At 39.4% G+C, this 25,777-nt stretch overlaps 2 protein-coding genes across 2 annotated transcripts; one reads left to right on the top strand and one right to left on the bottom strand.

The window, feature by feature from the left end:
• The first annotated feature begins 12,940 nt into the window (after window positions 1–12,940).
• LOC117210854 (transmembrane protease serine 9-like) lies at window positions 12,941–23,045 on the top strand. Its single transcript, XM_033454254.1, has 4 exons — window positions 12,941–13,244; window positions 19,231–19,535; window positions 21,486–21,637; window positions 22,382–23,045. Exons 1-4 carry the CDS (start codon window positions 13,045–13,047, stop codon window positions 22,544–22,546), a joined length of 822 nt encoding a protein of 273 aa, XP_033310145.1. The 5' UTR covers window positions 12,941–13,044; the 3' UTR covers window positions 22,547–23,045.
• On the bottom strand, window positions 23,035–24,458 carry LOC117210855 (30S ribosomal protein S11). Its single transcript, XM_033454256.1, has 5 exons — window positions 23,962–24,458; window positions 23,707–23,834; window positions 23,530–23,630; window positions 23,385–23,450; window positions 23,035–23,208 (listed from the first exon to the last, which is right to left on the bottom strand). Exons 1-5 carry the CDS (start codon window positions 24,198–24,200, stop codon window positions 23,101–23,103), a joined length of 642 nt encoding a protein of 213 aa, XP_033310147.1. The 5' UTR covers window positions 24,201–24,458; the 3' UTR covers window positions 23,035–23,100.
• Between the last annotated feature and the right edge of the window lie 1,319 nt (window positions 24,459–25,777).

Genomic DNA, 25,777 nt, shown 5'->3' with positions numbered 1-25,777 from the left:
GGGTCTAATAACATAACTCACCGAAGACAGCATCGATTTCGGATACTTGGATAATGTGCGCCAGTAAGAAGAATCAATCGTCGGCGATGGCGTATCCAATCCGATCATCTCGATCGATTTCGCTCGTGCCCATAATTCTCTCGGAGTAGTCTTCGTGTCTGTCGAAGAACTAGCAACAAACTTTTCTTCCCCTTAATTCACAGAAATAGACGCTACGATCGGGAACAAAGTAAGAGTATTATTAACGAATTTCTAATATAAGCCTCGGTTGATAAACCAAACGATCAAAAGTTTGAAAAGCTAATTTCTCATTATAGCGATAAATCTTACGCTTCACGAAATTATCACATACGAGATATTCGCAGCATTCCATTCGATTTAACGATATTCGAACGCAACAGAAAATACTAGAAAATAATCACGAGTGTCTTCACAGTGGTACGAAATGAAAAACAAACACTGGCAAACGAAGAAATCGAGAAAGATTCTAACCGATACAAAGAGGCTGTGCGAAAGAAAACAGCATAAATCTTCGTTCGGATAAAGACGAGCTCGAAACGTTCAACGATCTTCGATTTATTTATTTGTGTCTCGTTAAAGTTATTCGACAAAGTTCCACGTCTCGTTTCTATATAACTGATACCACGTAACCCGACCGAGGCGGCGACCACTTCGACACTTGGACGCGTTCGATGACCGAACAATGAAGCCGAGCACAAAGAGACTTCCCGTTCGAATTGACGGAATAGCACGATTCGATGGAGACCAGCGAGCGTGAATGAATTCCTTTCGAGTTCCGTGCCAAGGAGATAGTTCGCTCCGTTTCGATATCCGTTTCTTCAATCCGCGCTGCGAGGGAGACGCCAGCCCGCGTTGTACAATTGGAAACCGGGACGTCCGCGACAGGATTCTTTGCCTCCTGGAATTTAACGGACACGGACGTGTCGATAGGGTACGCCGGGTAGGCTCGAAAGTAAAAGTTCAAAGTGGATAGGAATACGAAAGAGGAATTACCATACGGTATGCTATATCTTTCATAGCTTTGATCCCACGATGAATTTGCATATACACAAGTGATCATTTTATAATAGTTTTTAATTCATTAAAGATAGAATTTGTCAGAAGAGTAGGAGAATGTTTTATTTATATATATGTAGTTTTGATCGAAGATGTCTGTAGCAGAGAAATGTCATTAATTTGGAAGAATTTTGTAATAAATGATAGAATCGAGGAAGATCATTTGTAGATCTCGTACAGAATGCGACGATGGTCAAAGAACCAGTAAGAAAGTGTAATCGCAAATCCTCTTTGATCTAATAATAATAATATTTCTTTTCTATAGGAAGGTGCACGCGCGTACAAAACATTCCTTAAAGAAATGTCTCGTCTAAAACCTATTCACTGGTTTCATTGTCTTCGCGTTTAGAATCGATTTTCCTAACTGCACCTACGTATTTTATAAACACTGTGTGCAATTAATTATCCTCGTAATTAAAGAATCTTGGGAAAAGAATAATTCTCGAAAACAGTTATCCACATGAATGTCAATCTCGTAGTCGAAGCAAATCACCGTCACCATTTTTATATTTTCCATTGACTATCCTCCAAAGCCTTCTATACAACTGTACAGGCAGGGGTATCTGAAAGGTGTAATAAATTGGCCGACAATATAATCGGGAAATACATTGCTCGTGATAGATTAAGTACACGTTTCCACGGTCTCGACTCGCTATTGGCTTTCGTGCTGATAACACGCCGCAGACAACAATGATACGAACACCTTTCCAGGGCAGGAGGACTAGGTCGTGTTTAAACCAGGTTGCCAGTTTATTCCGACAACATATCGAAGTCGTAATCACGTCGATGCAGCAATGTCACGTTATCATTCGTATGCAATGATTCGTCACCAGTCACTCTGTCACATGGGACATTTCGTGCACATGACATTGCGAGTCGTTTCACGAAGAACGACGCCGATACAACCAACATCTAGCATGCAAACTCCCACATGGGTTTGATGATAATAAGAATCGTAATCTCACGATATTGACGCGAGTATGATCTATGACGATATTTCTCGAATTATGGCAACTGTACTCTTTGTTATCCTAATTTATTTTATCGACGGCGATTATCGTTACAACACGGACCATTTTTTCTTCTATTTGACTATCGCTTTTTTCTGTTTCCTTTGTAACTACCGATTTTTCCTCGCTTCCGGCCTATTTGTTTATATGCGGATGAAGCTGCACGTGCGCAAATAAATAAATAAATAAAATAAATTACCCTTTAGCTTTAGCTTGTTATTTTTCGATGATAAATATAATACGCAGAGAATTCTGCTGGTCCTTTCCGTAGAATTTGTCGATACTATAGTTATCGATGATTTATGTATATTTATGTAAATTTTGAAATGTTGAAAAGAAACTACGCGATAAAATGGAAACGATACTGTGTCATGTGATATAGCGCGCGAAACATTTTCGTTGGCAAGCATTTTTGTCGGTTATATAGAAAATAGAAGTAGAAAGAAATGAGGTGAAACGATTGCAAAAATTCGAACTCGATCGATAACAAGCTTAACAGATGTGTAAACCGGTTAGCGAGAGAACAAAACACGTCTGAAAATGCAACAAGATTTAATGAAATCCGCGAAATAAAATAGCGCGCCCGTCCATCACTGGGAACGATCAAATGATACGCGTATCAAATAGATGCTATAGATAATATATAATATCACGAACGAAGCTGCAAGCTGTATCTTAAAATGTCGTGCGCCAACTTTATTTTCGTGTCTATCTCGTTCTCGTATAGTTTTTCGAAATTAACGGAGGCTTATGATCGGATGATAATGTGTTTCACTTTCAGGGAAAACTAGTTGAAAAGTAAGGTTACGCCATTGGCGGTCAAGATCGTTCAAGGTCCACAGGAGATCAGCAAGCTCATGCCATAGAAAGTCAAGATCATTTGATAGTTGCAGCGGTCATCGAGGTCGTGTTGCTGATAGTCAAAGACATTCGAAAGTTGAAGGCATTCAAATCGTTGGCATTAAGGAGACAGGGTCATTTGAATATCATAAAAATCATTAGGATAGTCGTTATGGAAAAATCGATAGAGGATCGAAACTCTGGTTGAGAAGTCTGAGCTGAGAGACGAAAAAAAAACTAGCCTAAAAGTGAAAATATTTCGCAGATTTATCCGATGTGACATTACGATGTCGTTCTACACTCAGCATCAACAAAATTTGATTTTCTTTCCCATGAATCGGCCAGTGATTGGCTAGCCAAGCAAGTTGTACTCGCTATTTCCCACACCGTGTGTAATTTGATTCGCAACGTTCTATGCAGTCCATTGATAGTCTGTAGTTGAGGCCTCGCAGGCTTTCGACTTCTATACAATTCGATTCTCGTCGCGAGAGGCGATTCCCGGCGGCGTTTTCACGCCATTTCTGCCGGAACACCGCTTGACCCAAGACTCTCTTTCTCTCTCTCTCTCTCTCTCACACACACACACTCTCTTTCTCTCTCTTTCTCCCTCTCTCTCTGCTCGTGTGTGTTCCGGTAACCGTATCAAACAACGTTAAGGGAAAGTGAAATTTCCTGGCTACAGAAATACCCGTGAACAAGCCGAAAATTTCATATAACTGGAGACTTTGATCGTTTTAAAGTTTGTCCACCAATACTCGATAGAAATTGTTGTACAAGAAATATAAAATTGAAAGAAAATAAAACAGTTGCGTCCAATTTGTTTGTTTCCAAAAGAATTGCATTGCGTGGCTCAATGTATCTACGTTTCAATTAAACATTTCTTTATAGTCAAAATAAGAATATTCATCAATGAGAACGACTTCGGAATAACTATTTATTTTGAGTGGTATGAATGATTAAACATAGGATAGTGACTTATTGTCAGCAGCTTGCGAAGGTCGTTTCTATCTCAAGTGCACCGAACTAAATTTCGTTTTCGTCGACCTCACGATGTCAGTGACTCCTCGTCTAGAGACAGGGTTTCGACCTCACCGCGTGTATAGGCGAAGCGATGCCATGAACTAAAATTACAACCGCTCAGATATTTCATTGTCCTTCTATTAGTTAGCACTGAACGCCAAAAACGTCGTTCGAACGAACATTGGCCACGTACGCACCGTATAAAAACAAATATGATCTCAGATATCGTATTTAACTATTTTACCACTTGAATCCAGCTTCTTCTAAAATCACGTAATAATTCTTTAACATAAGAAATAAATATACATGTTTCTCGAATCTTGGAAAAATAGAAAAGCTGAAAATGAAACAATTTCTTCTAAGAATTGCAGAAGTCAAAAATACGGAACAATGAAGCCTCGTATATAGATTTCGAGGAGACCATAAATTTTCAAAAACTCCTAGAATCCTCAGATTCGCAAATTCACAAGCGCTACGATTTAAAAATCGAATTAACTTCATCGGTTGATCGATCAACCTGTTTCATCCCCTACAGATTCACCGTCGAACCGCTGTTAAAACTGCTAAAAAACAATTAGCCTGAGTACTACAGCATTTACATGGAAGCAAGGAGACAAAGATAAACGAAGAAAAATGATTCATAGGACCGCTATGATAGCGGTGTAAACCAGAAGAGACGATAAGTCTCTGGCAAAGAGGAGCGACTCGTTATCAGTTCCGCGTCCGTGGGGAATGGTCGGGTCCGATCTCCAGCGTCTGAAAACGAACTTGACCCGGTTAAAACCAGCTGCAGGAATATTTCGTGATGTACCTACCTGTCGGGCGCAGGTAGAGCTCGAGCGGCTGCTCGCGACGAAGGTGAGGCCCGGCTAAAGTGCCGACGAGTGGGAAGAGGGACGGCGACGTTACGTCGTAGGCGCGACTGAAACACGTTACTCCGCGAGAGACAAAGAGTGGGTCAAGTTCAGAGGAACGTGGATGGAGTAACAGTCGAGTGACTCTCGCTTTCATATTCCCCGTGGCGTACCGGCTGCTGTATGCACGTGTGCATGCGTGACCGCACACGCAGCGGATTTCGCCTGTGTGCTACGTGGTGAAACGAACCCTGAGAAGCGACTACCGAGCCAACGAAAAAGGGTTGTTGCAGACCAAGGACTGTTTTAGAAATTTCCCATTTTTGAACTTCCGTCACGAAGATTTTACGATTTTTCCAACTGCGGATGGAAATGTGATGCATTTTTGATGGCTGGAAATATTCAGAATATTTTAAGACAATTATTTAAGGGCGAATAAGTTTGGAGATAAAATTTTCATAATTTCCAGTGGAATTTCAGGGTGGATAGAGTATGGAAAACGTTAGGAAGTCTTTGAAAAATGTACCAGAGAAATTTGGTAAATTTGGAGAATAATTTATTCAATGAAAATAAAAAGAGACCACCACCATTGTGAAAAATGGAATTACACTCGATAAATTACTTTTCGAATCGAATTACTTTTTAAAGAAAGATTATCTTCTAACTTCTCCTATCGCGAAGCTTCGTTATACCGAAAAGCAGTCAAATTCGTCTTACTTGATCAGCAAAATTCCCTTAAGGAGTAATCAATTTCGCTGGCGATTGATTAAAACCGATTCGTGAACGAACGAAACGATAGTTTGAAACCTCTTTTACCTCCTTATCTAACAAAAGACTTGCACGAGTCCACGGTCCACAATTCCAACCATTAAAATATTAATCGCCACTAATTACCAAATATATTTGATTAAATTTTCAATTGGGAATCGTTGTGCGATTCGATCGTGCGGAATGGAACGTACGTTATCGTTTGTACAAGCATGACAAGAAATGGGCCAAATTTTGCTTGGATCTAATGACGAGATTGTATCTACTAATGTTGCATCGTTCTACAGCGAAACGCACGCGGTCAACAGCTTCCATGCCCCCGATTATCCTGACCACCTGTCACAGTGATTATTCGTAGGCACATAATCCGATTGTCGTTTGTCGGCGATAACAACGTCGTGGAGAACGTATGCGTGCACGAAATACGATTACCCGCCATGAACAGCTTTAATTTTGATGTGATTACGTGAACGTTAGGACAACTTAATGCTGGTATTATGTTGTTTGAACACGGAGGCTAGAAAATGTTTAACAAGGGCAAATAAATGGCAGAAGAAAAGGGACAAAGGCATTTTTGATATCTAAATATTCATCTAGTGGTACAGCGGATAATTAGTTAATTTTATCTAAGAAGAGGCTAAGGTTATGGAAAAGATTGTATTCTGTCGTACAACGAGGTCGTGTCGATGTAGTAACAGATCTTAAAACATTAAGATTAGGATCATTTTCGAGAGTAGCGGAAAATTAAAAAAAAAAAAAACATGGACAAGAGCATTAGCTTGCCGACTTTGTTTCAAATACGAGACTCGTAGATCTTAATATTTCAGATCGATCCTAATCTCGTTTCTCGAGTTTCCAGAGAAGGTATTTTCTACGTAATTACCCGTTAAAACGATGAATTATTTGTGAAATAATTTTATTACAGTATAAAAGTAAATAAACCACTATTTATAACATATATATATGTAATCCATAACTTGAGTGGTAATCTTTAAAGCCCATGTTTAAATACAAAGACTTTGAGACGCGTTTCTGTATTTACTTACTACATATTAAAACACATGCCAGTCAAGTGTCATAAACCTTGACTCACAATCAGTGTAACACTACCATTTTCCTCTTTTTGTGTCATCCTACGGATCCCACATGCCGTAATAGAAAAATGTACCAAAAATCACTACGAATTTTACGATCGATTGTACGTTCAATTATACACCTGCAACTTTCATAACTGCAAAAAGCTTTCATTCGTAACAATCAATGAAACATCCTCTGCTCATAAATTCATCGTGTCATTCGTTACTTTGTGGCTCAGAGAGCGACACAAATTTCCTATTCCGGGAAAAAAATTCACAAATACGTATACTAAAAATATACAGGCGTGTCAACTTTTCCACGCGAAACAGATACCATTCTGAAAAATCTCTCTATATATATATATACATATATCTATATGTATAAATGATAGAAAAATATATAGCGCGATCGCTAGTCCTTGACGGATGATAAAATCGCGGACTCAATGGCATCGTGATCGATACGCATCTGTCCCTTGGCCCTTGACCGACCAATCGCCGAAAGACACACGTCGCCAGGCGTATTAAGTGTGAAGAAATCACCTTGAAAATCACATCGGGGCCGACTCGGCTTCGTACTCGCATTATCATTGGATTTCCGCCGCGACAATCGTATCGATAGACGGCCACGAGTCTCGGCTGCTCGATGTTCGAGCCTCCGAAAGGCGGGTGACGAGCAAAGGGGTGGTGGAAGGCGAGACAAAGAACGAAACTGAACGACGAGAAAGATGCAATCGTAACGAACCACGTATAAAGAAGCCCCGATACCCGGACACTGCGACACTTTTTCATTGTGCACCGGCAAACGATCACCGAAAATCGGAACAGACATGGTCCCGCGCAACGTTTCCGTCATTTTTTCGTCTCTCGTGTTCCTCGTCGCTGTTGTCGACTGTATCTCCAAGGAATACAACAATTGTGAGTAGTTTATGTTTGTCGTTACCGCGAAACTTTTCTTTTCCGGCAACTACGTCAGGTTTATTTATGGTATAGCTAGGTTGATTCTGACAGAGATATGTTACGAGGGGGCGAGATTGTTATCAATTTATTAGTTCGAATTTCAATGTTGAAAATTGATATCTAATCGTTACGACTAATTGGACGTTAAACGAGTTGTGTTCGTTAATTATCGACTGAATATTCCGATGATATTTGGAAGATATAAATATTGAGCAAAAATATATAAAGTAGGTAAATAGAAAAAGTAGTTGGCAAAGTTTCTAAACACGGTATTAAATAAGAAACAGAAGCGAATAGGAAGCAAAAGAAAACGCTTGTGAATAACGCGACAGAACGCGGGAAGTTAATAAACCGAATTCAACGTCCGCCGTTACTATATCGACTTTTTAAGTATTTGAAAACCGCTATTTGAAAACCATTGACCGAGAAACATAGGGACCGTAACCCATAAAAGTAAATACATTGGAAAAAAGAAGAGCACATATGTAAAAGTTCAAATCGGACAAGATACAGTCCATTTAAATCTGTTTGCTCGATTTCATGCGCTGTTTACATTTTTATCGGGCATGTTTCACGAACACCGAATATGCAATACAATATTCGAATCAAGTTCTATGCAAACATGAAATTGCGATTGATTTCATCAAGTTGCACACATCGAAAATAACCGAGGCTCCGAAAATCCGTATCGATCCGAGCGATATTTATTAAACGTAACAATTTTCCGCGACATTAGCCCCCGATCGGTAACCTATGCGTGAACGAAGGGGCAGGGCAGCGTAAATTGCAGTTACACGAAATGACAAGCTTAACATTGGATTTTCAGAGTCATTCATTACCAAATGGATGCAACGATCCACTCGTGCCGTTGCGACCCGGTCACGCGCGACTGCTCCTTAAAACGAATCGAATTCTAATTTAAATCCATTCGCCTTGAAATATTGCCGCCATGGAACTCTTTGAAAGACGGACATTTCTATAATCTCGAACGTTCATAACCAGAACCGCGCCAACCATTGAAACACACGCTGTTCCGAATAATTTCAATTCTACGATAAACTCCGATAAACTATTCTCTCCGGTACACGTAAATTAAAACGACTGTATTTACTTTGTAATTTTCAATACATAACAGTCCAGAAGGAATCTATAATTTTATTTATAATCTGCAATTTCGATTATCCATGGCAATCGATAAATTTACAATATTTATACTTCTCGCGATGTTTTCTTATTTTCCATGAAAGATAGCACGAAGAAACGGGCATAGAACGCGGATATTTTGTCTGCTAATGTCGCTTATTCGCGACTTACGTATGCGGAAGGCACGCACACACGGGCTGAATAGAAAAATGGGTGTATAACCCGGTCGAAGGCCGGCTGACTTAGACGGTGTACGACCTCGACCAGTTCGCTAGTTGGACAAATTTTGAACAGGCCAATGTATCCTCAACGATCGTTCGCGAGGTTCTTAACCTGACGAAGGTTGCGCGCCCGGGGCAACGCCGTTCGAAATTCAATTATTATCACGCGGGCCTACAATTTCTCGCCACACAGTGGCAAAGTCAGGTTTATGCATTCGATGCATAACATTCGATGTATAACCAGGGACAAATTAATGGCCCGTACGCACAGAAAGGTAATCACGTTAATGGGCACGCGTGTAATTGCCGATAAATTAGAGAAACGAAAATTCATCGATTTTTGATTCGAACAGTGGTATTGTCGTGACGTAATGACGAATAGCTGAGGGAGGTGAACAGTACATCAAGTGGCGTGCGTCATCTTGAAATCTTTCCTGAAATCAATCTCAAACGATCGGAGACGGTAATTAGGAGGCGCGTATGATTAATGGGCTCCGTGGCGCCTTGACCGCGAGATATCGAGTTGAAAATTGCTCTCTGATTCGTTGCCAACGTTCGTCATCTTATCACCATGGGGAAACAGATTTCGTTAGTACGTGCTTTCGCTACGTGAGGCAACGATAGAGAATTTGAAAATGCACGCGGTATTTTTTGGGGAGAGGTTTGGGAATTACTATTTTGACGACGAGTAATGGTATGTATCGAGTTGGTGTCTGTGAGATGTACTTTCTTTGAAGTTTAAATTTGATAGATGAGAGTATGGATGACGTTGGAAAAAGTTTGTAAAGAAGACGTAAAAACCTCATTATCGAATACCACGAATAATTAGAATTCGTATCACATGTTATATGAACTCAAAGGCATTTCGTACATTCCAATCTAATACAAATTGGAGATTAGAAAATGTAATTACACATTTATATAAATATTTAGGTATTTAAATAATGATGGTAAAATAGTAAAAGTAAATAATAATAATAAGTTACACAGACATAGAAAGAGATTCGTAAAGTGTAATCGCCTGTGTTCGATTATGAATTTCGATTACGCATTATAGTATTATTAAGAATAATAGTGCGGAATTTGGTTACATATCGAAGCGAGAATGATCCATTACGAAGTAGGATCGTAGCAACTTTCGCGATTCGAAATTCCGAGGATTCTCTCGATTTGCGGATCGGAAATAATATTAGCGAAATATTTCCATTGCGACTACGTAAATCATTTTCATAACCGTCCGGTTATAATGTCGACATGTATCGAGTGGCAAGATAAATTAATTATCAAGATAAATTGCCATCGATCTAGACAGCCTCAATTAATCCTTTACATTGCCATATCTCATGCGACTCGACATTCGCGTTTTCTAGATACTATTGAATTTCGTGATCAGCGGAACAACGCGAGCCACAGGATCCCATGAAAATTTCGTATAACGCTGATAAAAATATTCCGATCGATTAAAATATCGGTCGTCACGCGACAAGTTCTAATCAGCCTGTTGAACGACGATCTCTTTCATCTTTTTTACGCTCCTTTTTTTATGTAGCCAATTTTAACCCGCCCGAGTTCACCATCGTGATACACGTCATTTACGTCACGAGCACGTTTTTCCATATTTATGGGACAAATAAAATACGTTATATGGACAGGACGCGGATAAAGTGGTAAACGGAATAACCATCGAGCGTAGTCTGAAAAAGTACCAAAGAAACATCAAATATATTTTTGAAAGCTATTCTATCCGTTGGATACGTAATAAATAATCGTTAAAACCATAAAATTATTCGTTTCGTTTATTTGCCTTAAAATAACTTTTCAACGTTAATATGCATATGTATTGGATTTATCGATAATCGTAAGCGTACTATATCACGTAGTATTGTTCTAAGTATTACGATATTCTCCTAATCAACCCTATTCATCGAAACCGCACCGCATTTACCGGAAGAATGGCTGTCAAACTCACTCGAGCCATTCAAAACGCATTGGCAACAATTTAAATCGGCATGAAACCACTTGAAAGGGAAACCGGAAAAAAGAAGCGAGTCAAAGCAAACCGAAAGGGTTCCCTTTCTTCCCACGAGCCTCCGCGCCGCGATCCGGGTTTTTCCAGCCGTTAAAATAACCCCATCCGCTGCCACCTGCAGCCGCCAGAATCCACACAAAAGACTCGAGAAAGAATCTCCAACCTGTCCATTCGACCATCGTCGGATAGAAAGGGCAGAAGAGGAAGAGAAAAAAAGAGGCCTAGCCCAAACTGTGAACGAAATCAGCGACAGGGAAGAGGAGGAGGTGGATAAACGAGCCGAAGGGGAAGTCGCCAATGGCGGGGGCGAAGGCATCAGCATATTATCATGACCATGTTCATAGCCTGCTTTTGACATATCTATTACGCGTTTCCGAATAGAGGTGACTTCGAATTCTATGCCTGTTCTCTGCCCACCACCACCCCAACCCACCCCCTGCCCTCCCCCTGTGCAACCTTCGTTCTCTGTCTTCTTCCCGTAATTCGGCTGACATCGAGGGCAGCAGAGAAGAGAAGAGACATCGCGAGAGAGGGAACGGAAGTAGAGAAAGGGGCTGGAAACTGCAGTGTCGAAGGGAGACCCCGAAACCAGAGTGGGTGGGATCGGTGGTGCAGACGTAGAGGTCCAATTAATCAGCCGAGGCGTGAAACGAGAGGGGAAACGCGAAGGGTAGGGGGAGTGATTCTGGTGGAGGGAGCGGAGGGATGTCGCAGGGATTGCGGTGACAGATCCGCCGTATCTATCCCTATCTGCTCGGGGCATTAAATTCGCGCGATGCCAGTAACGGTGCCGTCAGCGGCTGGTTCCTCTTGAATCGGTTAACATTCCGCTGTACGCGCTGCTTCAGCTTTCAATTAAACGCTTGTACATCACTAGATGGACACGTCTCGTTCGCGGTTTTAACCTGACTCTGCCGCCGTTCAAATCCTGTCAGAGGATTTGAAGATGTTGCCCGTTTTATAGATTAGTTTTAGTATAAAGGAGCGCATAGGAACAGATCGGTAGAGCGTACGAAGATTAAGACGCAAAATTTCTAGCGGAATTTTCGTTCCATGCCTGATTATCTGTTACTGCTATCGCTATCGCCGTTGAAGGAAACTTTGGATACGAGTCTCAGACCTTATAGAGGTTTTACGATGACAGCTATATCGTATCGCGAGGAGATATTTTCACACGGTGTTATACATGGAAAGGGGTATTTAAATATTCTCTTCGTGGCACTGCTCATTCGTGCCTTTTTCTAGATCATAAATTTTTCAGCAATATTTCAGTAAATAGAGTCCTGAATTAAGCGGCACGGAACACGTATTAGAAAGATTTCAAATGAACAGAATCAATACATCGTGGATTTTCGTTAAATTCAAAGAAACGAGATTTATAAATCCTCGACTCGCTTAATTGCTGAAATTATTTAGATTCGAATGACCATCCAACGATCCAATTAAACGATTTTTTTTTTCTTCCTACATACTATGTAAACGCACGCCATTTTCATAAAAGATGCGACCGAAACGGGATTTGGTTCGGCGTTAATGAACACCTCGCTTACCGGGTGATTATTTTTGATAAAAGTCGAAACGAACTTTCCTGGCGCTCTCGTGTACGAGCGCGATTAATGAAAAAACCGGAGAAACTCGGGTTCTTCGATGGTCGCAACTTTTTCAGACCATTTTCCCTTTAATTGTAAATTGTTCTCGTAATTCCACTTAATTGCGACGAAGATGAGGTTTAGACTTTTTAATCCCTTTCTAATTTCGCGAATTATACGCACTCGGACGAAATATAGAAAGATGGAACGATTAAAAAGGGTTTCTATCGCTGAAATAAAAGAATGTCACCTAATGTTCGTCATGTTCTTGGATTTTGAAATATCAAAGAATAGCTTTTAGATCGTTCGTTAACTTTTGACAAACATTCAAGAAATCAAGATGACTAAATTATTAATCACCATTTCATAGAAAATTTACCGAACTTCCCGTTCCATATTCTTCTCTTTTTCCGTCCGACTGCAGTTGTTTTCTATCGGATGTTAACGAAGCAATACGATGTTTGCAATAACAGTCGCCGATGTCCCTTGCGGTCAAGGAAACATCGCCACACGCACGGCGAGACTCGTTGGAGGACAAAATGCAATTCCTCACGAATTCCCTTGGATGGTGAGCATAAGCAGGAAAGGCGGACACTTTTGCGGCGGTACCATACTTAATTCAAGATTCGTCCTGACTGCAGCCCATTGCCTGTGTTCGTGAGTATACTATGCATCCTCTATTCTACATACATACACGAGTTTATTAATTAATCGACAATTTAACAAATAATTTAATGGGTTCGATATTTAGTTAATTATTAATTATGAAATTGTGAGGTATTATGCAACAGGGTTTGTATATCACTGTTTCTACTGATTGAAATGTATGACTTAAATACAGGTGCACAGCAAATATACGGTGCATTTCATTCCACCGTTTCGTGGCGTGATATTTGTTTTCGAGCAATCACTTATTTATAGATAGATTATCAACGAAACAAGCTTCGTCGTTATGTTCTATACATATATCTAACGTTATATGTATGAGCAAATAAAGCTTATTTCGCACTATAAAAAATTAACATTTTTAAATTAGAGCAAATGAATATTTTCTACGTAAAAGTTGGTTTCGTTGAGTGATACATCGATCGTTCGGAAATTCTGCGTTCGTCGGATTCTTCGAGATTCCTCGATATTATTGTCGGGCTGATTTCTTTTTAAATGACACAAATATTAAAACACAGAGAAAGGAAAAAAGGACGAAGAATTATCGAGGAAAGATGATTATAGAAATAAAAATTCCATTCTTTTCAAACATCGAATTTTACTTTTAAAAGAACACTGCTGCCTAGAAGACTACCCAATATTCAATACCCTGAATATTTTTACAATATGGCTCGATTATTTATAAATTCAAAATAAATCGCTCGGTCCATTCGATTTAGAAACTCGTTTCCCCGACAGTTCGTAAAAAACAACGAAAAAAGGAGTACCTAAATTTCAAAGCATTACAATATCGATCGGCCGGATAGTTTATACCCCCATTCTTTGCAATAATGCCGGTGTACGCGGTGTTCGCGTAATCAATATGCAGGTTGCCATCGAAAATATTCATGGCAGAAAACCGACTGTTTCTTCATGGAAAGCTGCCCATTGTTCCCTGTAATCGAATCTACGAGCACCGCTATAGGGTGCAAGAGAGAATGAGAGAGAGAGGGAGAGAGAGAGAGAGAGGGAGAAAAGAGAGAGAAAGAGAGATCTTATCGCGGAACGATATTCACAGCGGCGCCCGTGTGTGCCAAAATTTTCTACCGTTTTTGATATCGCTACTAAAATGTCAACGAAACGCAAGCAACCATCTTGTCCAACAAACCGTAGCTGTAATTATTCCGATCCGATCTCGACGATTGAATGGTGGTATTCGATAGCCGCGCGGTTAAACCTCGTCCACCGGAAACAACATTCATTTTTCAGCATGCAAATGTATCGTTACGAATGCATTCGCCACGAGTATCGTAAAAACGGATATTCCGTAATACATAAATACGATAGAGTGCGATTGGTTCTTCAAATTTGCAGAATAATTAATGAAAGATAACGGGAACGAAGTAATAATTATTCGCAATTTCAATAAGAGCGGCAGGCAATTTTTTAACATAGTCCTTCGAGTTTTAGTGTACTCGTACGAAAGCTTATAAGCCTTGGTTCGTACTTTTGATACGAAATAAATCTCTGCCCTGATAAAGTCACGACAGTGAGCCTTGCGACCTCTAAAAAGCTGTAAGAGACCTAAGAGATCCTTCTTGATCGGTCGAAAACTGATTTTTCCGAGAACATAAAAACTTAGAACAAGTGCGTTGAAACAGAAGAAACTATGTTCGAAAATTATGTTATCGTAAGGCGTCTGTTTTTATCAAAATAAAATTTTATAGCTCCATTTTGGATAAGTTTTCATTTCATGTAAGAACATTGGCCAACGACGAATAATCGGATTTGGAGCAATTGGCAAATGATTAGAGAGGAGAATATGGATGATACAGAAAATCGTCTCGTTTGTATCTTTCTGTGAGTAACGAATCATATAAGCGAGAAATACCTCTATATTTTCAGGCGCGAAGCTAAAGAGAAATTGGAGGAGAATATCACTTGAAAGTTCGACCCGAGTGGTTCAATTTTTTAAGAACGAAGTTGCCTCAAAAAAGCGCCGCAAGTTATTGCGTCATAATCCACTTAATCCATCCGTGCAATCTATGCAAATCTGTGCCAGATTTAAAAACCTAGAAATCCGCGTGTTGCGCGCAGCGGCGATTACGCTCTGTAGTTTGCAAAAATCATCACGCTCGGCGAAAGGATAAAAAGTTTAATGCGCGCCTCTCTAGAAATTACGTAACGTGTCAGGAAAAAAGAAAACAAAAAGAGGGGTATAAAAGGGAAGAAAAGAGGAAAGGGAATACTACGAAATTCCAACGTCCCGCTACACCTATTTTTATCGCGTCACTTTCCCGCGAAACATTCTTTCGGAGAAAAAAGATTACAAACGTTCAGAATCATCGTAACATAAAACGGATAAGATCGGATGAATTAAAGATAAATCGGAGTCGAACACGAAGGGAAATTTTCACCCAATTACGTATCGTAGTAACAACATTTTACCAATGCGTACAAATTGACATAACGAATTGGTAATTAGCAACACTTGCTACTTTTATAACTGTAAATCGAAATAACGTACTTTGCTTTTCGCTAGAAATACTATTACACGCATTTGCTATTTAAATATCATCGATTGTACTAACGTCGAAAGTCTCTCCATCGGTTTAATAGAATCTTCTGAATCTGCCTTGCACATTTTAAAAAAAAACGAACAGTCTGAGAATAAAGAATTCGTTAACAATATAGATAACTTTATAATCGAAATAGATCTCGCGAAGAGTAAGCGGATATCCGAATACCTTGAAACCGCGATGTACATTTGTACGTGCATATAGATATGTATAGAGGAATAACGCCTACGTGGTGAAATATCGAGGACCGTTAACAGGACAAACGTGTTTCTCTGACTTGCTGTCTGGCTTTGTGATTATCGAATGGCCGGATAAACGGCCAATCACTTCGTTAAAATTATATAAAACGACGGGACCGTGTGTCGTTTGCCGGTGTCCCGTCGTTCCCTGCGGTCGTATATGCACGCGGGACACGATATCGATGTTAATTGGAGCGACGATTACATTTTAAATGAAACCTCGAGCGTATTTTTCCGGCGAACGAGCGAGTCGAATGGAAACGCAAAGAGCGTTGTGTCAAGTTAAAAACTGCTGTGCCGCTATTTACTCGCGTAAACACTGTCGCCAAATAGAGTCAAGAGGCGGCCTTTTATTAAATGCCAGAGTGAAAAACGTTTCTGTCCTGGCTGGAGATGCGTGTTTGTGTGGATACGCGAATCAATCCTTCAACGGTTGCATAACACGACGTTCCTATCGTTTATACGAACGATTAACGGGACGCGTTTAAGGGAAAATAATAACGTTACGAAGAATCGTTTTGGATGGTGTACACTTATACGATTCAATAGAATTCTTGTCGAACGATTAACAGACTGATGGGCCAAACGAGATTATTTAAACGATCGATCGAATCGCTCGCGTTGTTAACAACGACCTTTCCCCCATATTCGCGGAATTGTCTGCGATTAATTATGCAATGGGTTATCGATGATATACCGCTCTTCGTTTGATCGGCGCGTAGAATATATTTTGGTCTACATTTCGCGAATTATCGTTTTCGCGGAAAATACGTATTATATCGGGACGAGAATTTATCATAGAATTTGAAATATCAGCCGGTGAAATACAAAGAATAGAAATACAGCGACTGTACGCGTAGATTGTAAATGTCGATATCGATTCGATAGGATTTTAAGAATCGATGTTTAAAGCAAGGTATTATATGTTAAAATGAGAAGAAAAAAGGGGTCGCAAAAAGGGGCAGAATGTGTCAGTGGTTCAATTTAAAAGTAATTTCCACGCTTCTCATTTAAAGGGAATCGCACACGAAGCATCGTAATAGGATCCTGGAAACTCTTCCAATCACTGGCTAAAATCGAGAGAGGATTTCGAAAATATTCGTAATTCTTTTTTCTCACGGATACAGCGCGGAGATTTATGTGGAACAGTGTCCATGCAGGTGTAATTAAACGTCGAGACAGTGGTGTTGCGCGATGAAACGTGTAGGCGTTCTCTATCTTTGTCTTCGTCGAGTATATAACAGAAACAGAACGATACAGAGAGACATGGAGAAACAGAGAGAGAGAGAGAGAGAGAGAGAAAGGGGATGACGGAGGAAGGGGTTGAAACTGGACAGGGTGGCCATAGAGAGAATCCAACGGAGCTTCGGCGTTGTAAACCATGATTGCGTGTAGATTACAGACCACTCGGTAATTGCTAGCGGCCATGCAAAACGCATGACAAAATGTTACCAGCTAGCGCGAGATCGTGAAAATATATCCGACTCCGACCATTGTCCGCGTTTTCTTTATCGTTCACGGAAACGGCCGAAATAAATTTCGTTAATGCGGTTCTACGCGCGAAAGAGAATTATTTGTTAAGTTATCGCGAGAGGGGGAAAAGCAAGAAATGGGAAAAAATGGCCACGGACAGACCGAAGAATTTCAAATATGTAACGATACAAAGATCTGCTCGTCGTTATTATTCATCGGAACATCGTGTAATAATATTTCGACGACGCTTCGAGTAAAACTGTAAAAAAGAAAATAAATGACAAGTTTTGCATTATCGACTAAATCGATAGGAACGGAAACAAAGTTCACCGCGAAATACTCGGCAACCGTTCTCCTCGCGCACACCAGTTTACAAGCGAATTAACGGTACGATTAATGGCCGAGTCGCCAGTTAAAAAGGCCACTCCCCTTAACCGGTGGCGCGATTCAGCGTTTAGCCAGCGGTGCATTTTAATTGGAAGGGGTGCGATGATAAGGGCAGCGAGTAACTACGATGATGCATCCGTGCTAAATCGTATAATCCACGACGGGTGCCGGAACAATGGGACTGCCTCGACGAAGATGGAAGGGTCCATTAAAACAGAGGGTTGTCTTTGTAAAAAGAGACGAACCTTGAAACTTGCGAAACGACTCGAATGTGATTGCACCATCCGCGAGTCGGTGGAATCAAGGCAACGAAGAAACTGGGACGAGACATCCTCTGGTGCTCTCTCGTTTGTAGCAGAGGGTGACACGAAAACTGTTATAATTTCATTAATTATTCGGAAGCCGCGTTGACCAATTAATTAAGCGAAACCGCTACATTTGGAGGCTGTTCGAATACCAATATCGAAGCGTTGCTACAGCGAGAGGCAAAACTTTCGGTTAAATAATCGCGAGCAAAGGCTACGAAGGAGTTGCTCCGTTACTTTAGAAACATCGAGAGGAACGAAAGAAATAGAAGAAACGTTAGTGGAAAAGAACGTAAAACGAAGAATATAGAATGCTGCCTTTATTTCACACATTTATACCTGCTGGTTTCTCGTGCACTTAACTTTTACGATGATTACTTGCCGGCATCGTTACTGGACTTTGACTCCTTGCGGTCCGGAAACGGCCAGAATATCCAGCTATTTGTCCTACTTGGCCTACATGTATCCGTAATGCGTGTAAAGTGGAAGTTATAACTCGTCGTTTTTCAAACAGACGTTCTTTGAAAGCTTTAAAGCGTAAGGATTTACAGGTTGCGAGTTTAAGGAAGTAGCGCGTAACGTGTACCTTTTGCGATAAGATATTGGACAAAATGGAAAATGCGCTTCCTTGGAACGCTTCGGAGTTATCATCGCGTTGAAGTGATTAAGAACAGCTAGAAAATAATTCACTAAGTATCGCGAGTATTTCGAGTAATTGAAATAATTATTGTATCGATCCTTATTCGTTATTACCACACTGCCAACGTTCGTATTTTTGCGGATAGAACGAAGGAAATGGAACCGAAGCAAAGATTTATTTCACCTACTTGATTCTACGTTAAGAAATATAGTAACAAGTACTAGGCATCTGCAATTTTTCATAGAAGCATCATTTTCTCAGACCTCCGTGAAATTTCCCTTTTTCCTAAATAAAATATACTATATAAGTATTACACTCAAGACAGTCTGTATCGACGATTTAACGAACGATAAATATCTTTTGCTTTTGATTCAGAGGGAGTTCTATAATCCCCACCGGTCAATTACGGATCAGCCTCGGCGAGTACAATCTGAAGGGGCCGGAAGTTCCAGCATCGAAGGAAGAGAGAGTGACGAACGTTATCCTGCACCCTGGCCACAAGTGCGGAAAATACGTGGACGATATTGCCCTTCTGGAACTTGCAAGGCCAATCGCTTGGTCGGAGAGCGTGAAACCCGCCTGTTTACCTGTGGCCACAGGGAAACCAGGGTATAGCGCCTTCGGCGGGGAACTCGCCAAGGCTGCTGGATGGGGTTGGTTCGGCGAAGACAGGTCCAAATGTAAGTAAATAATTCCACTTCATCCCCTCTTCCTCGCCTCTTCCTTTTGCCCGGTAATTCGCTCGAGAACTGAGAGTCGTTGACGTTAATTACTTGGCGTTTCATCGGATTAATGGGATATAAAATCGACTGTAACTTGGCGAGAAAATCGCTGCTTCTGCTACCAGGCTGTTACAAAGTGGATTTTCCAGCGAACCAATGATTTTATCGGCGCATTAAATACGAACAAAGGGAGCAAAAATTTGTTACGTTACCATAGTCTATTTGTTTTCGATAATGATATTGTAAGGGGCGCACGGAAGTAGAACAGGTGTGCCACCCAAGTTTTCCATGAACGACTAAGTAAGCGAATTCTACCTTGGTCGAAATCGCGTTTCACCAAAGTTCCTGCTCGCTGCCCTAAATTAATGGCGCTAAGAGATCGAGTCGAACTTTCACCTAAAAGCGCCCTCGGTGAAATTTGCTCGATTCGAACGCTTCCGCGTTCACGATACGCGTTCCAGAGCAATAGAAATTTTCTAAAGGGAATGCGGAAAAATATACCGATGGTTTGCTTGGTATTTTTATTGATATTGAAACTTCCTACGGTAAAACTTGGAGAATGAACAAAATTGATTTTAATCGCTTGCCTCGTAATATAAGATTACGGTCGTGACGTACATCACGCCTAAATTAGTTTCTTAATTTTAGTTTTAATTTATTCAAGATTACCAAGAACCATCGACTACCCTTTAAGTGTGAAAATGTTACGTAGCTTTAATCGTTCTACGTACTTTCGGTTACTTTTATTATTTCTGAAATATCTATCGATATTACCACACCTCGTTTATAGAAAACTTTCTACGCTAATTACGTGTCATTTCAGTAAACTGACATTTTTAAATACGCGATATTTTTTAAGCTCTGATACCAGTCTCGCGTCACTAAGAGTTTTCCTACCTTTCGATCTTCAAATATACCTGTTTCGACCACTCGCGGAGAGACGCGATCGCGAGGAAGCATTCCAACGGGAGTCGTAAATTCCCGTTACGATTAGATAATCGGCACCACGAAATGATCGATCCCCTATCCCCTATTTCGATTAGGATAATAGAGGTGGTTAATTGAATATTACACTGATGTAACTAGTTGTAAATGACAGTTTATTCCAACAACTTTGCGAAGAAGATAGTTACGCTGGTGCGTATGTATAAGAAGAGTGAGTGACTGATCTTCGGGTGTAAACCCGGTCGAAGGAATGTTGACTGTTTGAAGGATGGGAAATCAGTGATGTTCGGTGACGATGCTGTAGCGGAGGAAAGCTAAGGATGGGTGTGTCTAGCGCACGGGACCATCGGATTTGTTGGTGACGATTTTGGCTAAGAGAGTGAGGGAAATAGGATTCGTTGTTAATTGGTTAAACGAAGGTTGGTGGACTAGGAAGGGTCTTAGCTGCTCTCGATAGAAAGTCGCTATTAGGAAGCATCGTACGTTGGAAACCCCAACTTTCCCTTGTCAAGCCGTGGTAGACAATAGTCCTTAGAAAGTGATTTAGAAAAAGATATTTGTTCGGTCTGAAGGACCTTAGCTGGCAAATTACTGGAATTTGATGGGTCCTTAAGACTATCGAGGGTACGCAGCAAGGATGAGCGGACGTCTGGTGTCCGTCTGGCCCGCGGTGTATGGCCTGGCTAGGTAGAGTGTCGCCCGACGTAACAATACCTTTGCAATATTAGATATACGATCGATATGATACGTATGACGACCAATGTAGCTTCTGCCAAGCAATAAATTTCCAATGGTTAAAGCAATAAATAGTAAACTATGTCATATACATGTAGTCGAAAGACAAAAGAGCCAACCGAAAGCAAAGAGATAAACGTAGATTTCAAGCACTCGACAATCGTGTCCGATTAAAACCGATTTACACGTAGCCGCTTTATCAAAAGCTCGTTCTATTTTGTCTTGCAGATAAACGAGCGGACGTGTTGCAGAAAGTGGAGGTTCGCGTGATCGAGAACAACGTATGTCGCGAGTGGTACGCGAGTCAGGGAAAGTCGACCCGCGTCGAGTCGAAGCAAATGTGTGCTGGCCACGAAGAAGGTGGCCGCGACTCTTGCTGGGTAAGTGAAATCGTCTCGTATCTATCCCTAGTTTATACGTAGAAAACTGGCTGCGTGTATCGATTTTTCTGTCATTCATGTGCAACTAGTTAAACAGAGGGTTGCGTGTCACTCGTTCGTATACGAAATTCACGTGCTGTCCAACAACCACGACACGAATTTCGATAAATATCCGGCTGCTCGCATAGATGCGTACGCAGGTTGAATTAACAGGCAGAGATTGGGTCGAGTCTCCGCCACCGGACTGAATCGTTCGACCACAAAACAGCCAGAGGGACAGCGAAAAGGGGGAGCGGGAGGGTTTGAAAACCGTCAAAAAATATGTTGACAAAATATTGCGGTCTGGTATGACGTAATTATCAGAACGGGTAACTGCGGGAAAAGTGGTACGCGCCGCTATTTCCAACTCGATACGTTTCATCGCGGATTTACGATTCTGTTCGCGGGTCATTTGACGGCCGCCTTCTACTTCGTTGGACAGGACCCTGTTATCGCGCCGCTTTACGTTTGGTCGGCCGTGTTTATGCAATGGATGATTATCGTATGCTAAGACGACGCATTAAAATTACTCGTGCGATACGTAATTGCTAAATATAATGATTAAAAGATTTTCTGTATTGGAGACACTGTGCCTATATCGAGGACATAGGTAAATGTTATCCTGACTTCATAGAATGAAATTGGGAAGAGAGAAATTTTGTATTTCCTGTAGACATATGTAAATGTAATTGTATTTTCTCGTAGGCCGATAGTGGCGGACCTTTGATGATCGGAAGTCAAGCCGATGGTAACATAATGGTGGTGGGGGTGGTCTCATCAGGAGTGGGTTGCGCTCGACCACGACTTCCGGGTGTATACACTAGAGTCTCGGAATACATACCCTGGATCACGCAACACGTACTACGATGAAACGAAACTCGAAGCTTCATTCGCTTCACTTTCCACGGAACTGTCTGTATAGACTTCGAAACGCATTTTCTCTTCGTGTATTTAAAGAGAAAGAGCGAAGTACCGTAAGAAGATCGATCTTGTCAAATATGTAACGTATTCTTTTCGTTGAAGAAACTTCGAAGCTAAAAACCAATGCTTGAATTAGTCTTAATGGAGATTCTTAAATTATTAAAAACTTACTTTAAAAGATAGATGTAGAAAACTAATATAAAGTATAAGACGTGATTTGTAATACAAATTTCGTCGATTGCAACAAGACTATAGAATTATAGAATAAAGTTATTAATTAAATTTAGCGAAGCCATTATTGTAAGCATAAATAATTTATGAAATTCGTCTCTTTATCTAGTCAATACTTGTATTACAATTATATCAGATAAGATATTATATATTATAATCAAACTGCCACGAGAGTATTGTAATTTAATAATATAATTAACACGTAATTATATACAGAATTTACATTTTAATACGAATTAATACACCGAATACATCATAATATATGTCATAAATTATATTCTTCTTTGTTTCCTTGGTCTTTGAGGGTTCCACGATACTCTAGTGTCGTCTGTGATAGAAACAATTTGTAGGTTTGTTAGCTGAAGACCTTTTAGGGCACCCTGAATGGATGTAAAAATAGTCATTGAAAGAATATACACGCAAAATGTTCAAAAAATTTGGGACAGGTCATTTTGCTTTTTTTGGAGGATACTATACGTTGTTAAAGGTTGACACTATCTTTTTAAAACATTCTGTATATTTTGACAAAAAGATTTAATTTACGCATTTCACCTACCATTCTGCCGGGTCCAATTCCCTGTACTCTCAACCTAACTGCTTTGATACCACTTTTAAGAATACGCTATGAAAATATAAAGCACGTTAAAAGAACATAAAAAGTTACAAAAATTTGAGTAAACGTATCAAGAAATTTTTCTTACCGTTCCGAATGTAATTGCAGCTTGTTGCGCTGCAACGTTAGTACCCTTCTTTGTATTTTTAAAACCTTCTATTCCAGCCGAATGTAACATCTTTCCCATTCCTATAAAAATATCATTGATTACGATAGAATTATACAAATGATATCAATGAAACAATATTTCTATAATAAAACTTTCCTTTATAATCAGTAAGGGACATTATTGTGTTGTTAGGAGTTGACTTAATATTAATAATATGTAACTGATCGTATCTTATCCCATCGAAAAGCTTATACGGTGTAGAAGCATCAGGAAATAACGAGTTTCTGAAATGGACATTTTGTAAACATTATATTAGACTAATATGCATAGCTATATACAAGAAGATACAACATATTACACAAAGCTATGATATAAATGTGGTGTCCATGCAGTATGAAATTAAATATTTACAATTCACTTGCACTATTTATATTGGTTGTTATTTCTCCTTCCAGAATTACATTTTTCCCTGTTTCACCAGCTCTTATTTTTTGATTTCCAACTCGAAATTCCCTCATAGTATTTGAGGTTATGTGAAAATCTCGAACATTAGTGAATTTCAAATACGGTAATACCGTAAATTTCCCATTAGACAATATCGTACTTCTTGTTAAGGATCCTACTGCAAATTGCAAAGTGGACAGAATCATTTTTGTTTATGTATATACTCGCAATCCGAAACAAAACCAAACAATTGACAAACTCTCCCTATCAGAGTAGTACATGCTACGCTACTCCTTACACTTTGCAGCTCGTTTCAGCAAACTTAAAACCGAAATTATTTTGGAAAAACATTTATTCATATTTGGACATTAATTGAATATTTAACTTATGAATTGATAAGCTCTTCAAAGTTACCGATAGAGCAATAAGATAAACAGGTTTGTTTCCTCTGATAGAAATGGCGCTTACATTAGGTTCGATGTATTTTAAGTAAAATAATATACAACTTTAATTTTGAATACTACAGATACTAAAAAGGAAATTTGAAATTATTGAAATTCATATAGCCATTTGCTAATTGTTAAATATTTTTACATTTTCGATTATACCTGTTCCAAATTTATATCTTAAGACAAAATTTGAATTTTATAATTAGTAGCTGTTATGAAATTATTTTAACTGATTACTGCTTAACTATTAAATACGATTGCTATAAAACTATATTACTATAAAAAGCGAAATACCCAGACTGTCTAATTTTTATAAATTCAGTCGTAACATTTTCCTATACGCCTTCGACTAAATAACGGTTACTATTTCATATCTTTAAAGAGCAAAAGATCAATATTGAAAATCAACATTAGAGAAAAAAATTTTAGCTATTCATATCATAATCCTACCGGAAATATTAAGCATCGTTATAGTGGCATTCTTTATTTTATTAGTAAGTATTATTAAACTCTTTACATATTTTTGTCGTTATAATGAATAACTGATAGAACTCTTAACTTATGCATCCACTCATTCAAACACGCGTGATGGACCATTCCGTAATTACGTACTCAGTACTCACAACTATGTCACATGATCCTTGACAACTTATAAGATTAATGTCATCGTACAATAGCTTACAAAATTTAGTTTCTAATTCCTCTTCAGGTCAAATGAAATTCTAGAGGGAGAACAAGAGAACTTGTCTTGCAATCAATCACTTTCTGATATAAAATTGTGTTATCTCTATACTGTAATGATAAACATAAGTTTCTTTTTTAAATTACTTCTATTTGTGGTGTATCAACACAAAAAGAAACATATCTTCTCAAACATTTCGAGCACTTAAAAAACCCTTATTACAGAATTCTTATATTTAAAACTCTGAATGATAAATTTGTATAGCACACACAATAAAACTTCATACTATATAGTTCTTACAATTGTCTAATTCATTCTTCAAACATTATTCACGAATTCTCAATCTTATTGTGACTAATTTAGAAAGATAACGAATTATTCTTTTTCCTTACTCTTGTCTGAAATTACCTTTCTTAATCGACCGAATATTGATATATAACAGAAAAGATATATCATTTTTTGAACCTTAGCTGTACTTATTTACGTCCAAAATTACTTATACTGTAAAAACTTGTTAAATTTAGGATTCTCGTATAACAAACGAACAGTTTATAAAACATTGAGTTGCAGCTTTATTTTAGATATCATTATTACTTTGATATCTTACGACTTTTAAGCACTTTCCTCATTACACGTAATCTTATCACATACA

The sequence above is a fragment of the Bombus bifarius genome, unplaced genomic scaffold (genome assembly GCF_011952205.1).
Source record: "Bombus bifarius isolate JDL3187 unplaced genomic scaffold, Bbif_JDL3187 scf7180000008213, whole genome shotgun sequence".
NCBI classification, from domain to species: Eukaryota; Metazoa; Arthropoda; class Insecta; order Hymenoptera; family Apidae; genus Bombus; species Bombus bifarius.
Note: the sequence above shows the minus strand (reverse complement) of the source record. Positions and strands in the feature narration are given on the sequence as shown.